Source organism: Balaenoptera ricei, chromosome 2 (genome assembly GCF_028023285.1).
Source record: "Balaenoptera ricei isolate mBalRic1 chromosome 2, mBalRic1.hap2, whole genome shotgun sequence".
Lineage (NCBI taxonomy): Eukaryota > Metazoa > Chordata > Mammalia > Artiodactyla > Balaenopteridae > Balaenoptera > Balaenoptera ricei.
The window spans coordinates 15,334,180-15,348,497 of record NC_082640.1 but is presented as its reverse complement, the minus strand read 5'-3'; the positions used below and the strand labels follow the sequence as shown (position 1 = coordinate 15,348,497).

The window sequence follows — 14,318 nt, the reverse complement described above, 5'->3', positions numbered from 1 at the left end:
TTATTAACAGAGACACTCATATGACCTATCTTCCTACACCACATTCCCTGTAGGTCACCTCCTTCTAATGTAGTTGAGAAAAGTATTGCCAGCTCACTCTTTTTCTCCTTTTGTTATTTGATCATGTCCTTTGGTTTCTTATAGCAACATGATTTTTTTAGATCACTGTTTTTTAACTCTTTGTTTTTGAGGAGTTTTATATAGACAAGTAATATTTTTAAATAGCTTTACCTTTAAATGTACTATATGGCCCTTGTGAAATCATTTATATAAGAATGTAACATATTTGGTTACAGTACATTACATTATATTATGTATATTAATACCTGGCAAGAACCATTCAAATTATAATATTTCTTTATTTATTATGAAACTATCTTTGAAAGGTAACTGATTGATTAAATGCTGAATAACTTTACCTGAGAACTTTGACTATGTTTTATATATCCATATATTTCAAATGACTAGCACAGTGATGTTCATACAATATATTCTTGATTTTTTAAAAAAAATTCTTAATGAAATGAATTTAGAGTTCAAATGCTATTACTACATAGGCAATGTGAGGCATCCATAAGAACTATTCAACATAAAATCAACTTAACACCCATGATGGAAGAGAAGACAACCTTTGGGTTAGAAATTGTGTAAACTGATTGTTGCAGAATGGTTAGGCTACAGTTACAAAGACTTTTTCTCTGTGTTTTTGGTGTATGTCCTCTGTTTACAGCTGTACAATTCCAGACATGTTTGAAAAGCATGGATTTATAGGATTTATAGCTACCTATTGTGCCATCTACTTTCAGTAACAGTTGGTTTCCTAAATGAATTGGCAAGTAGGCATATCACAGTAGTGTTTTGTTTTATTTTTTATGATGTTAGAAATAGTTTGCAAGAAAAAAAAAAAAAGAAAGAAAGAAGTAGTTTGCTTTTGAGCAGAATAGGAAAATCTTTGTGCCTCAAGTGGCTTTTGGCAAAGCTTTAAGAACCATTACTCCTATAAAGGACAAGATATGGTTTGAATAATTTAGTAGTGCTAAGATGTCATATTTTTGAGACATCTGTTTTATGGCTTTCCTGAATAACTGAGCCAAACACCTCTCCCAGGAATTTAACAACTTTTGTCTCTAAATTCCTAGGTAAACAATAAATTGTCTTCCTCTTTGAAAAAAAGTTGCCATGACAACTTGGCAAGCTTGGGCTATAGAAGTCAAACACCAAGAAGTCAAAAAGCTTTAACTTTCAGTATTTTCAAAGCTGTGATGTTGTTTTGAGAAGCTCTGATTTAAGTGAAAATGAAGGTGTATGTTCACATAGCCATATCAGTAACTGTAATTACTGATTACTGACAAAAAAAATGTATATTTTTGCAGCTAATCCATTGTTTAGCATAATGATACTCTTATTCTTTATGTTAACTTCAAGACTGTGTCTTGATTAATTACAGGGATTTAGGGGTTAAGGAAAATACCAAAGTCATTTTAGATATGTTGATTGCAACAATTATACCGAACTCTATACTGAAAGTTTGTAATATTAAAGAAAATATCTATCTGGCAATTGTATAAGAATTTGGCAGCATCATAAAATCTATTACATAATTCATCTAAAGATTACATCTCTGACCTCAGTGTTGCTGAACTCTTTATAAAAATACTAGCGATAGGGAAAAAAGATTAAATTTTTAATTTAAACTCACTGAATATTTTCTTCAAAACCACCCTTTTATACCATTCATTGAAAAAATCAAATGAATCATTATTGTTTGTTATTCAGATTTGATGATTTCTGGCTGGTTAAATACAAGTTTTCATTCCTTCTGTGTGATTTGCTGGACTACCAGATGCGAATGGGAGATGTTTGTTATCTAGATCTATAAATCTGTAGATAAGGTTGTCTTATTCAACATTGCTTAAGTCTCTTTTCGTGCAAGTTAAGGAAACTTGTTTGTCAGTTCGGATTCTTTTGGTTGGTAATAACTCAACTCAAGGTGTTTTAACAATAGAAGAGATTTAATGGTTCATCTAAGTGGTTGAACAAGCCCAGGAGTTGGCGCACTTAGATATACTTGGTCAGGGATCTGGCTTTTTCTTTGCATTGCTTATGGTTCTGTCCTTATCTATGTTTGCTTTATCTTCAGGCAGGATTCCCTCTTGGTAGAAAATGCTGGCAGTAGTTCCAAGTCTCATATCTACACATCTCAGCAATCAGAATCAGGGAAATTATCTCCTCTCTACCTAATCTCCAAGATGACTCACTAATTGGTCCTTCTTAGGTTATGTGCTCATCATGCCCACCAACCATTGTTGCCAGTGGAGTGACACGTGTAGAATGGCTTGTGCCCAGTGTCAAGGAGGGTACTTACCACTGAAAGCTTCCAATGGTGAAGCACCAGACAATAGGAAGGAGTTGAAGGCACAACCACAATGCTTGTTACTCTCCTAGAACCCAAGCAACCAGTGTCATCACGTTCTGGAAGGGAGGGCTGGAAAATCATTAGGATAGAAGCTCTCTTGAGTTTCATAGAATCTTATTCCTACTCCTTTTTTGGTATCTCCTTTTCTCTTTTTTCTCTGCAGAACTCTCTTATCTTTCATCGTGGGTATACTTGTAATTTGTACATGATACCTAGAGTTTAATTGGAGATATAGGATTTTTTTTTTTTAATTTACTGTTAACATTTAATCAACATCTTTTCTCAAGATGTACATTTGGGGTCATATTTCTTCTTTTAGTCATGAAGCAAAATCTATTTAGAATATTGTTTAGAATATTCCTTTCCTTCATGTAGTCCCATATATATATATATATATATATATATATATATATATATATATATATATGATGACTTGTGAAAAGGTACATGGTATTCTTATTTTGACTGGATTTCAAGAATAATTATATTTTATTTAATTAGCACTTAAATAATAAATGCATTAGATGAAATTCCATCCAAAAATTTATTATTCAAATCATAGACCCTCCATTCACTAAACATTAATCTTACATATACCTGAATATTTTTAAATACATTCTGTTTAGTGACTTCTCAAACTGATAAGCACATTTACATTTCATGATAAAACAAACAACCAACAACATAAAAAACTAATTGTGATTCAGATTAGTCAAGAATCATGTGATTTTCTGGGTGTTCCTCAGCAAAATTGCTTTTTAAAACATTTAAATCTCTTCATTGAGTGAGAAACCTGAAAAATAAAGGTTTTGTGACAGGTACCATGTTGATATCAATAATGAGAATTTAAATAAAAGTAGAATTTAACAACCCAAATTATAGGGGAAAGATGTATTATCTCAATTTCTAGGACCATTAAATGAAAGCAGTGCCTAATATAACCCTAGTTTAAAAGGAGAAGTTTGAATTTGTTGTCACTCAATAGTAATTACAGTTCAGGCTTTCAGAAAATACTAGTTCCAAAAGGGACATTTTTTGTTTGGGCAGCAGCAATTAGAGAGAGCCCTAACATTACTGTTTTAGAAAAGACTATTGTACACAGATTGTTCATTTGCCTTTAAGTTTTGTCTATATAACAGTTTATTTTAAAGAAGCTTATTACTTTTATATTTTTAAAATCTAATTCACTTTCCTTAGAGGTTATTTAACTCATTTGGCTATTTTGAAGAATACTAACACTCCTAATTTCAATAGGATCATTTTTGTTTTTTTGTTTGTTCTTTTATGAATTTTAGGAACACCTTTGTTCTTTTTTTTCTTTTGAGGGCTTTTACCTTCTTTTTAATGAAACTCTGTGTAACTCTGAATTATATAAGTTTGATATATAATGATTTAAAGGCTTCTCGTAAAAAGGGGGTCAGAAGGAAGAAAAAACATTTTTTGATCCTAGGACAATAAAGGTATTACAAAAATGTAACTGATGTGAAAAAACGTCCATTAAATGTTGCACTCTGAATTCACCTGAAAAAGAAAAAAAATGCTACAAGTAGATTCATCTTAGAGGTATTGTTTTAAATAGCAGTCAGTATCAACACAAAGCTTATAACAAGAACCACGTATGATTACCTCTATCTTTGCTTGCCACAATTCTGACACACTCTCATTTTTAGGGTAAAAAAACAATATTTACACAACTCTAGGGAAAAAGCAAAATAAACTGATAAAATGGAGAAATTTCAAGAAGCCATAGTCAAAAGTAAAATATACTTTTTTACCTTCTAAAATAGAAATTAGAATGCTTTAGGCAAATTTAGCTAGTACTGAGTAGTCACTGAAAAAAATAAATGCTTCTCTTTTTTTCCTACCTTTATTGAGATATAATTGATATGTAACATTGTGTAAGTTTAAGGAGTACAACATGTTGACTTGATACACTTATATACTGTAAAAGCTAGCCACCATAGCATCAGTTAACATCTCCATCACGTCACATTATTATCATTTCATTTTTGTGGTGAGAACATTTAAGATCTATAATCTTAAACTTAGAACCCCAGAACTTAATCGTCTTATAACTGGAAGTGTGTACATTTTGACCAACATCTCCCCATTTCACCCCCTTCCAGCCCCTGGTCACCACCATTCTAATCTGTTTCCATGAGTTTGGCTTTTTTAGATTCCGCATATAAGGGATATCACTCGGTATTTATCTTTCTCCATCTGACTTATTTCACTTAGCACAATACCCTCAAGGTCCATCTGTACTGTCCGTGTCCTTGATGTGCATTATTCTTTATTATTATAGGAGGACACAGATCATAATTACTATATATCTCGGATATATGGTCCATCTGATTCTGCCAGCCGGGATTTGTGGGTGAACATAGACCAAATGGAAAAGGACAAAGTGAAGATTCATGGAATACTGTCCAATACTCATCGACAAGCTGCAGTAAGTGCTTTGACATTTTGAGTTTCTTTTTCTTCTTCTGTGAAAAAAATTTTGCTTTAATTGACATATTAACATTGTTGTGATCACTTTTCAAGTATATTTAGTTCTGCAATTGCAGTTTAGATTAATAACTGCATATAAGACGTTATAGAAAATGATAAAGAATTATTTTGAGAAGCCACCATTAAATTAACCATTAATTAATTAATTTAATTAACCATTAACTTCTCCAGTAAGTATGATGTGTTGCATATTCAATTTAAAGTTGTGATTTATCTTGGATGATTTTCAGTTTTCATGTAATTAGAGAACATGCATGTAATCCATGCATTTAGAGAACATTTTTTAAAAATTACATTAATTTGCTATCTTCCATTTTACATGAGTTTATTACCCTTGGTCTGAAAAAGATTTAACCAGAAACATTCACAATTCAGATAACACATGTAGCTCAAATTATGGATTTATGTGAAAAAATTTAATATAAAAGAAAATAATTATGTGAAGAAATTTAATATAAAAGAAAATAATTAAATCTAGAAGACTCCAAACATATTTTAAGTCTGAGTTTAAATCATTTACCAGTGGTGGTTCCTTAAACAAACAATTTAACTATTCTGAGGCACAGTTTCTGAATCTATATACGGGGGATGACAGGAGATATGAATACAGGCCTCACTTAGCTTACATGGTCACTGATATCGTGTTCTATGTGTCAAGTTGAATGCTTTCATGGATTAGCTTTTTCAATCTTCACAACAATTCTATGATTTAAATATTATAACCATCTAGGTATTGAAGATAAGAGAACTTAATCTTGGAAAAATCAGCCTAAGGGTCTCCTGCTAGTAAGTTCTGTGACTCAGGTGTTAACCTAGGCAGTCAATTCCCCATTCAAAATGCATGTGTAAAAGTTATCACACTTGGTTCACAGAATGTTCTTTGATAATCACTTTATCAAAGATGATGCCTGATTTAACATTTTAAAAGTTATTTGGTTTTGTTGCCATGGATTATAGTGGTGATCTTACTATCAGTGAAGCCATATCTTGTTCAGTTTATCATGACATAAAGAGAAAACAAAATAACTTTAACATTTCAAGGGCTATTGCCATTATTGATACAAAGATAGAACTAATAGAGTAATGGCCAATCTGATTTAAAGAGGCATTGATTTGATAAATGTAAAATATCAAAAATTTTGGCCAACAGCCTTCATTGTATATGTGTAGATGTTCCTATGTCAGGAGATTGACTTCTAACAGTTAAAATGGAAATTATAATTCACCATCATGATTCATTGAGGCTGAGAAGCAAACGAAGTAGCCACTTCCCCTTGCTGAATTCCATCATCCCTTTTCCTTTCCATATTCAAGCAGTCTCAGAGAAGATGACAGATTCAGAAATGATTCACTGTCTGGCTTAGAACAGATCTTCAAAAGAAGAGAAAATGAGAAAGATTAGATTAGGACCATGTTTTTTCAGAAATGTATTGCATTTGACAATCTTCCCACTATATTGCAGTCCCTAATAGTGTAAAATATACTTTGTAAGAGTTTGAACGTTTGCGTATCCACATTGAGAGTCCATGAATTGGCCCAGTTCTGGTGTCGGCCACTGTGGGTGATATCTGTAAGCAGAGAAAGAAGTTCATCAGTTAAAATATTAGCTGATTTCTTCTTACACTTTCTCTTGTGCTCTCCCACAGGGGAGGCAGTTCATGTGTCCTGCCTTTCCTCAAAGAAGATTGGTTTCTCTTTGGAATAGGGTTTGCTTGGCTGCCTTGTAACAGCTCTCTGATAGTCTCAAGATATATTATGATGATATAAAGATCCATTTTTTTATCATTGTGACTTTGAGAGTGTCATTGTTTGTTGCTTTCAACACCAAAGGTTGGCTTAAACACAAATGGAAAGACTTGAGCTTGAGCTTGAGCTTGTAACTTATCTGGTGCTCCATGCATTGATTTTTAAATATATATCACTGATAGAAACCTTTATTTTAGCTACTCTGCATTGGTTTTCCATGAGAATCTAAGCCACTGTCAAGTATTTCTTAGTGTTAGAAATTGGTCCTGTACCCACTTTCTCTATCACCACCAACAGAACATACATACACACACACACACACACACACACACACACACACACATACATGCTCACAGGTACACAATTTCCATTTACAACAATAGAATTGATAATATTACTTAGTTACTTATTTTTGGAAAAATTTGCCACTTGGACTCCTTCATTTCAGGAGTTTTATACCTTGGAACTTATAAATTTACTTACTAGAATATTTTATAAAAATTTTGTACATTCTTTCATAAGTATGATTGTTGAATATTAGTTTGAAGATTTCCAAATTGTAGAGAGTGATCCATTTTTTAATATTTCTTCAGTTGGCCTCCCCATCTTTCCAATCCTGCCTTGTTCTCTTGTCTCCATTTCTATTATGCCACCCTTGGAGTAGAACCAGGTTTTAGAGGTGATGACAGAATTGTAGTGTTAAGGTATTGTTACGGCCAGGGGCCCAACGATACCCTCTTCCTCCTGCCCCTCTCCACACACAGCATAGGCACCTGGCCACAGCTACTCTCCCCACTGTGATACTATTGAGAGGCTTAACCACAAGGGATAATGGCAAGCGGGAAACAATGACTCACTTCACTGATTAGGTTCCCTGAAATCATAATCATCAAAATCCTTGATGCAAAGCTCTCTGGTAATTTGGCTGGAAACAGGATTTAACTTTAAGCCCTAAGGGAAGAGGGGGGTTTCTTAAATCTTACCAGCAACTGATGTAATTTTCATACCCAAGGGCATCCTTTCTGTCAACAAATTAGACAAAAAAGAGAATAGAAAGATCTAGCCTAGGGTAAGACTCAGGGGACAGTCGGTTAACTAACCTAGCCCTGGGCAAACAGGAAAGGAAGTGAGAAAGCTGAAGATTGGATTTCCTGAAGATATAGTTTCCCTCCCCTTTCCCAGCTTCCTCAGAATGGGTCAGAGGAAGATACGGGAGTGTCTGACCTGGAAACATAATTTTTTAAAGAAATATTTTCCCCTTCACCACCATCATTTGTAAATGTGGTCCAAACAGTATTTTGTAATCTTAGATTAATTTTCTAGAAAAGGAGGAATGTGGAAATAGAGTAAGAGTTTTCCCTTTTCTCCCATCCACAATAATATACTGTCAGAGCAGAGTAAAACTTAGAAGTAATTTAATTCACATTTTTCACATGCCAAAACACACTGATTTCTCTTTCCTTTTATAATGTAAAGTAAAATGATTAGTATTTATATTTTATATATATACACCCACACACATGTATATGGTAATTTCATCACATGTTCCTTCAGATCTCCCCGTTGTCCTTTTTGTTTAAATCTCTCCATTGTTCTTTTTGGTTTAAATAACATTTCTTAAACCATATTTGCAGTAAAAACAGATGTTAAAACCTAGTTTTACAGTTGGACACATTAAAGGAAGGAGCATGTCTTCATAGATAAAGAAAAGTGAAAATTTTGTAGGATTCCCTATCATATGACAAGCAAAGAGCCAAGCCCCTTACATTCAAATACTGGTATTTATTTGGGTTTTTTGTTCCTTATTCAAACTACACAGTTATCAGATTGCAGATCTAGAAGTTTCTAACTACAAACCTAGGAACCAGTCCAGACTTATTTTTCCTTCTATGAGGACCTTCAAATGCCACAATTTTGAGATTTTCTTATGTACTGTTAGATCCATATATTTTAGTTATTGCTGGACACACAGTTTGATTCAACAACCAGACAAATTAGAATTATTTTGTCTTTTGAAACCACAGTTTATGAAATTCTGATTCACAACTTCTGGAGAAGTACCACTGTCCCAGTAGAAGGAGTCTGGGGTTATAGAAGTTGTGAGACCTTGGCTCCAAAACTCATTTTCTCAGATTCTGGCCTCTTGGACCTCAATTTTATAACCTGGAATGAAGGGGAAAATGCCTGCCTTGACAACCTTCCGCTGCTACTTCAAGAATAAAAATGGGGCTTCCCTGGTCCGCCTGCCAATGCAGGGACACGGGTTTGAGCCCTGGTCCGAGAAGATCCCACATGCTGCGGAGCAACTAAGCCTGTGCACCACAACTACTGAGCCCATGCGCCACAACTACTGAAGCCCGCACGCCTAGAGCCCGTGCTCCGCAACAGGAGAAGCCACCGCAATGAGAAGCCCACGCACCACAACAAAGAGTAGCCTCCGCTCACCGCAAATAGAGAAAGCCCGCGCGCAGCAACGAAGAACCAAAGCAGCCAAAAATAAATAAATTTTAAAAAAAGAAAAAGAATAAAAATGAGATGTGAAAGGATGCTGAAAATAACAATGAGGTAGTAAGGCATTGTTTTTTGAGAGTCCTAATTCTTTACAACATAAAATAGTAACCCCCAAGTAAGTTAATTCCTAAGTAATCTCTAAGAGTCTCTTTTTATAGACAGATATATATCTATATATTTATATCTATATAATATCTCTATATAATTTTCTGCCAAGAAATTGCCAGTGTGCTTTTTGCCAGACATAAACATACCCTGGCTTTAAAAAAGAATTTTTTTTTAATTATCTTTCTATATGTTAGTAAGAAGATTGATTCTTTGTATAAGAAACACTAGCAAAATGAAGTGCTGCTCTCCTGTGTCTCTGTCATAGAGCGGGTAAGGTTTTTGATGAAACTGGTATAGTTTTTGATGGTGGACTGTTTTAAAATTTAAAAATTGGACTGTTGTCGGTGGGGATCCTCAGACGACTCAAATATATACAGAAAACTTCATTAAACAAAAATTAGGCTTTCTGGAGGTATTTTCTTTTTCCCAAGGAAAATAACATCATTTCGACTAGCATTTCCATTGCTCTTACATTTCCATAATGTTGGTATTGAGAGAGCTATATATCTGGATGCCTGTGGTGACTTTAGTCAACTGTTCTCTCATATTGCACAATTTCATTTTTTCTGCGCATCAGAAAATCTGTTGATAAGTGCTTATTTTTCTAAACGATTAACTCAAAAGGCAATTTAATTTGCTATCTCTATTGGGCTATTATCTAGACCACATATTTTTGCCTGAGTCCTGTTCGCAGTGTCTAACAATAAGTTGCTTTTATTTTTTTTTTATTTTTTGACTGGTTGAATACACTTGCTGCATTCTGTCTTATGAGTTGTTTCATTTCAAGTAAGACATACACAATTCATCAACCTGGACTCACTTGTCTTCATTTACGGGATTTTCCTCTGGTTTAATAACAGACTGGGATGAGTTGTGGCTGCATGTGTCTACCTTAATTTTGGTTTAATTAATTCATTTTACTATTATTATCATACTGAAATCATTTATCAACTTTGAGAATATCCTGAAGCACGTATTATTTGAGGGCCTTTTATGGAAAAGAAAGGCCTTCTTTTGTTCCATTCCATAGAATCAACATGAGCTCAGAGTAACTGAGCTCCTCTGCATGCCAGGCGTGTAAGCTGGTCCACGTCCCTCAAAGTGGACAAGGAAGGATGTAGTCCCTCTTCCACCAATGGCATTAATGACACAGGTTGAACATTCCCATCTAATATTTTAGACATGGAAGGGACTTTGGAAATTCTTGAAGATAGTGGCCTTGCGAAGTACAGTGTTCAATTTTTACGCATATTCCAAACCTTAGTTTTCCAAAGCAAGAACACACCTTCTTTTTAAAAATCATACTTGAATTCATCATATTCCAGTTCAATTTAATCTCATTTCTCCAATATTGTGTCTTTAGTAGAGGACAGGCACCATTCTTTATATAAAGTTAGAGTCATAGGAAGTAATCATACATTCTCTGTTACCAATGATGGCTGTAAAAAAATCCTAGATAGATAAATATCTACTCGGCTTTTTTTTTTTCTTTTTTTTTTTTTTGGTTTGCGTTGGGTCTTCGTTGCTGTGCACGGGCTTTCCCTAGTTGCGGCGAGCAGCTATTCTTCCTTGCCATACGCGCGGGCTTCTCATTGCGGTGGCTTCTGTTGTTTCAGAGCACAGGCTCTAAGCGCGGGGGCTCAGTAGCTGTGGCGCACGGGCTTAGTTGCCCCGCGACATGTGGGATCTTCCTGGACCAGATATCGAACCCGTGTCCCCTGCATTGGCAGGCGGATTCTTAACCACTGCACCACCAGGGTAGTCCTCTACTCCTCTTTTTAAAGTCACAAGTGAGATGAATAGTTGAGGTTATCTGTTAAAACCCTCTTGGAAGGTTTCACATTAATCTTTTATAATTGTAACGGCTGCTAAAAAGGGACCCTGCAGCGAGGCAGCCATGTCTCAGGTGGAATGAATAAATCCATTTACTCCTGTCTTTCATCCTAGATTCTCTTCTCAGACCTGTTTTTAATCATCCTTTCCGAGATCTCTCTAGGACCCCATGAAGACTTAACAAGGGTTAATTTTAGATAACATGAGTGTAAAACATATTCTCATCCTCAAGTTAGTAAATGATAAAGCTTTCACAGGACTCTTTTGCAAGGAAAATGCTTCGTAGCACAGAAGAATTAGCAAAATATAGATGGACTATAATGTTCCTTAAGGGTAAATATAACTAAAGGCAAGTAGGTATAATTCTTGTGAAAAATCTTCAATTGTAGAAGATGAAAGACTTAAGACATTTTGGAATTGAGATTTCCTGAACAAGCTAGTATTTTAGTATCTTTTAAAAATATATTTTATACCTATTTTCAATATCTTTTTTTTTTGTCTGTTTCTTCTTACTAAATTATAGCCTGTGACTTAGGTGGTGGTTGATTATTCTAGGCAAAACAGTCAAGGTCTCACATGGTTTGTTTATAAATTGCCTTCCCATCAGAACTTCTGCTGTGCCTGGAATTCCAGCCCCAGAAAGTAGGTGTCTCATCCTTTTTTCACTGAAGGTGCTCTGTTCCACTCCAGTGGGACCAGAAGTAGAACACTTTTAGCCACTCTCAATTAAAGATAAATTGCCAGGAATTTCTTGTTATGCAGCCACTCTGAGAAGAAATGCGAAGTTAAGTTTTGCTCCTGATAAATAGGCTGAGTTTAGGCACCTGAGTCCTGATCCCTGCAGAGCAAACTGTAGATATGGGTGGGGTGGATAAAGGAGCAGCTCTTGGAAGCTGTGTTCAGAGGCATCAATTTACTTAGCTTTTGAAAAATCCAAAAATTGCCAACTGTGGCAAAATGTTAAAAACTGGTGAATCTGCATAAATGATGTGGGGGCGACTCTTTGGATTATTCTTGTAACTTTAATTTGAAATTATTTCCAAGTAAAAAGTTAAAAAAAAAAAATAAAAGAGGAGATGTTAGCAGAGGAGGTTGAAGAGTTAAAATTGGACTTGGCCTAAATTTTGATTTCAACCTGTAGTCAAGTTTTGAATGATTTAATCACCCTTCCCAGGAGCTCTGCCAGCACTGAATTCCAAATCTTAACACACTGTTACCAAGCAAGGACTCCCTGCCTGATGTGCATAGAAGCCAATACCGTGACACCTTTGTTTGAGAAAGGAAACAGCTTTATTGCGAGGTTGACTGGCAGGGAGGCAGGCAGGGCTCAAATCTGTCTCAGATCCAAGTTTGGGGCGAAATTTAAGGGGTTAGGGGAATTTCAAACTTGGAAGCTGATTGACTAGTCTCAAGTTACTTGTGCTGCTGGGCGCTGGATTTTCCTTATTGAAGGACTTCTCACTCCGTAAAGGGCACCAGTGGAAGCATTTCTATTCTTTGAGTTCTGTAGACTGAAGAGTCTAAGTTCCAGGGTCAGCCTGGAGGCCTGGGTTCCTGTCTTGCACATGCGCACTGCTGTCTCTGTAAAATAACTCCAGGTTTGATTAATCAACAACCTGATTTAAGGGAACAAAACCAATTTAAGCTGGTCAATGTTTTACGTGCTGTTTCAATGTCAGTTGAGGGGCACCTTGATATAGTGTTTAAGCATGTGGACTTAGAAACAGGCTGCCTGGATGTGAGTCCCCACTTCTGCCAACTATAAGCTGGGTGACTTGAAGTCTGTTATTTACTCTCTGTTAACCACTTTCCTCAGCTGTAAAATGGGAATGACAATAGTACCTACTTTCTAAGGCTGTTACTAGAATGGAATGATTTCACATTTGTACAATGTTGAAACCCTGGCTACTACAGCTCTATAGATTTCTGTTAAGATCGATACTAACTATCGTCATGTGAGCATTTTAACTTTAAAACAGTCATTTTCCAGTGACAGGAAAGAAGGGAGGACAGATTATAATCAACGGAGGCAAGGGAGGGCATTTTCAAACTGTCAAGGATGAACTCATAGGAATACTTTCCTTCCCTGTCCAAGTCTCTGGTCAAGGAAGTAACCAGTGTCATTGCCCTCAGGTGTACCGGGGCTGCAAAGAGGTTTTGCAAATCATTGCTTTAAAGGTGCTGGGCTAGGAGGTACCTCTATCCTTTACTTCCTTAAATGGAAAATTTCAGGTCAATTGAGTGCTAACAGATGAAGTGAAATGATGTTATCCGGAATCAAGTCTATTTATCCTTTTAACCCATTTCACGCTTGTCAAAGCTTCCTTACAGCACTGTTTTAGAGTTTCAAAGACCATTTATATGACATAAAGCCTTGACCACTCCAAGTGGGATTCCTGGGGCAGTCTCAGTAGCTCTGGGAGCTTGTTAGAAATGCAGAATTTTAGCTCCCTTCCCCCCAAGACCTACTGAATCAGAATCTATTTTAAACAAGAACCCTAAGTGATTGCCCTGCACACTCAGGTTTGAGAAGCCTGGTAGAATCACTGCCTTGTTCCTAGAGCAGCATGAAAAATTCAGAAGTGACGTCTGGTTCTCCCCTTCCCCTACCTGCCCTCCCTGGGCTTCTTTATAAAATCCTGTTTTACTTTCTGTGCCCTTGAACAGACTTATGTTCTGCACTCTGCCTGAATGGTAAATAGTCACATTAATTTAAGTGATTCTCAAAACATGCAAGTATAGGTAAGCTACTGTAAGCCAAGTGTTTCTGGGAAGCATGCAATGGGAGAGATCGAAAGATATGATGATAATTCACTTAATCTCAAGTTCATATGAGCAAGCATCAGGTAAGTGCAAAATGTTTACATTTTGTTTTCTAATTTACCTGTAGTCCCACGCAGAGTGTCATTCAATATGCAGGGTTAATTAAGTTCTCAGTTCTGTTATGAAAAAAGTGCTGAAGCAGTTAGAATTTCTAACTCAGAAAATCAATTCAGTTGATGGACTTTATTTCTAAAAGGAGCCACTCCCTTCCCTGTATATTTGCATATTGATTAGACCCTTTCCATGGACATTTTGATATTTTAATTAGGTTTCCAGTGTTTTCAGTCACTGGATTAAAGACCCATGTCCTGTTCACTCCTCCCGGAGTGTGAGAGTTTGTTTAAAATTGCATTTTGTAAAAATCCTA

General features: G+C 35.7%; 1 protein-coding gene across 3 annotated transcripts in view; it reads left to right on the top strand.

Moving 5' to 3' along the window:
- The window catches only part of PLXDC2 (plexin domain containing 2), a 414,553-nt gene that overhangs the window by 186,511 nt on the left and 213,724 nt on the right, over nucleotides 1-14,318 (top strand). For all 3 annotated transcript variants that reach the window (XM_059911311.1, XM_059911303.1, XM_059911320.1), the window contains exon 4: nucleotides 4,722-4,868. In XM_059911311.1, coding sequence (XP_059767294.1) covers nucleotides 4,722-4,868 — 147 coding nt within the window. The remainder of the gene's footprint in view (nucleotides 1-4,721; nucleotides 4,869-14,318) is intronic.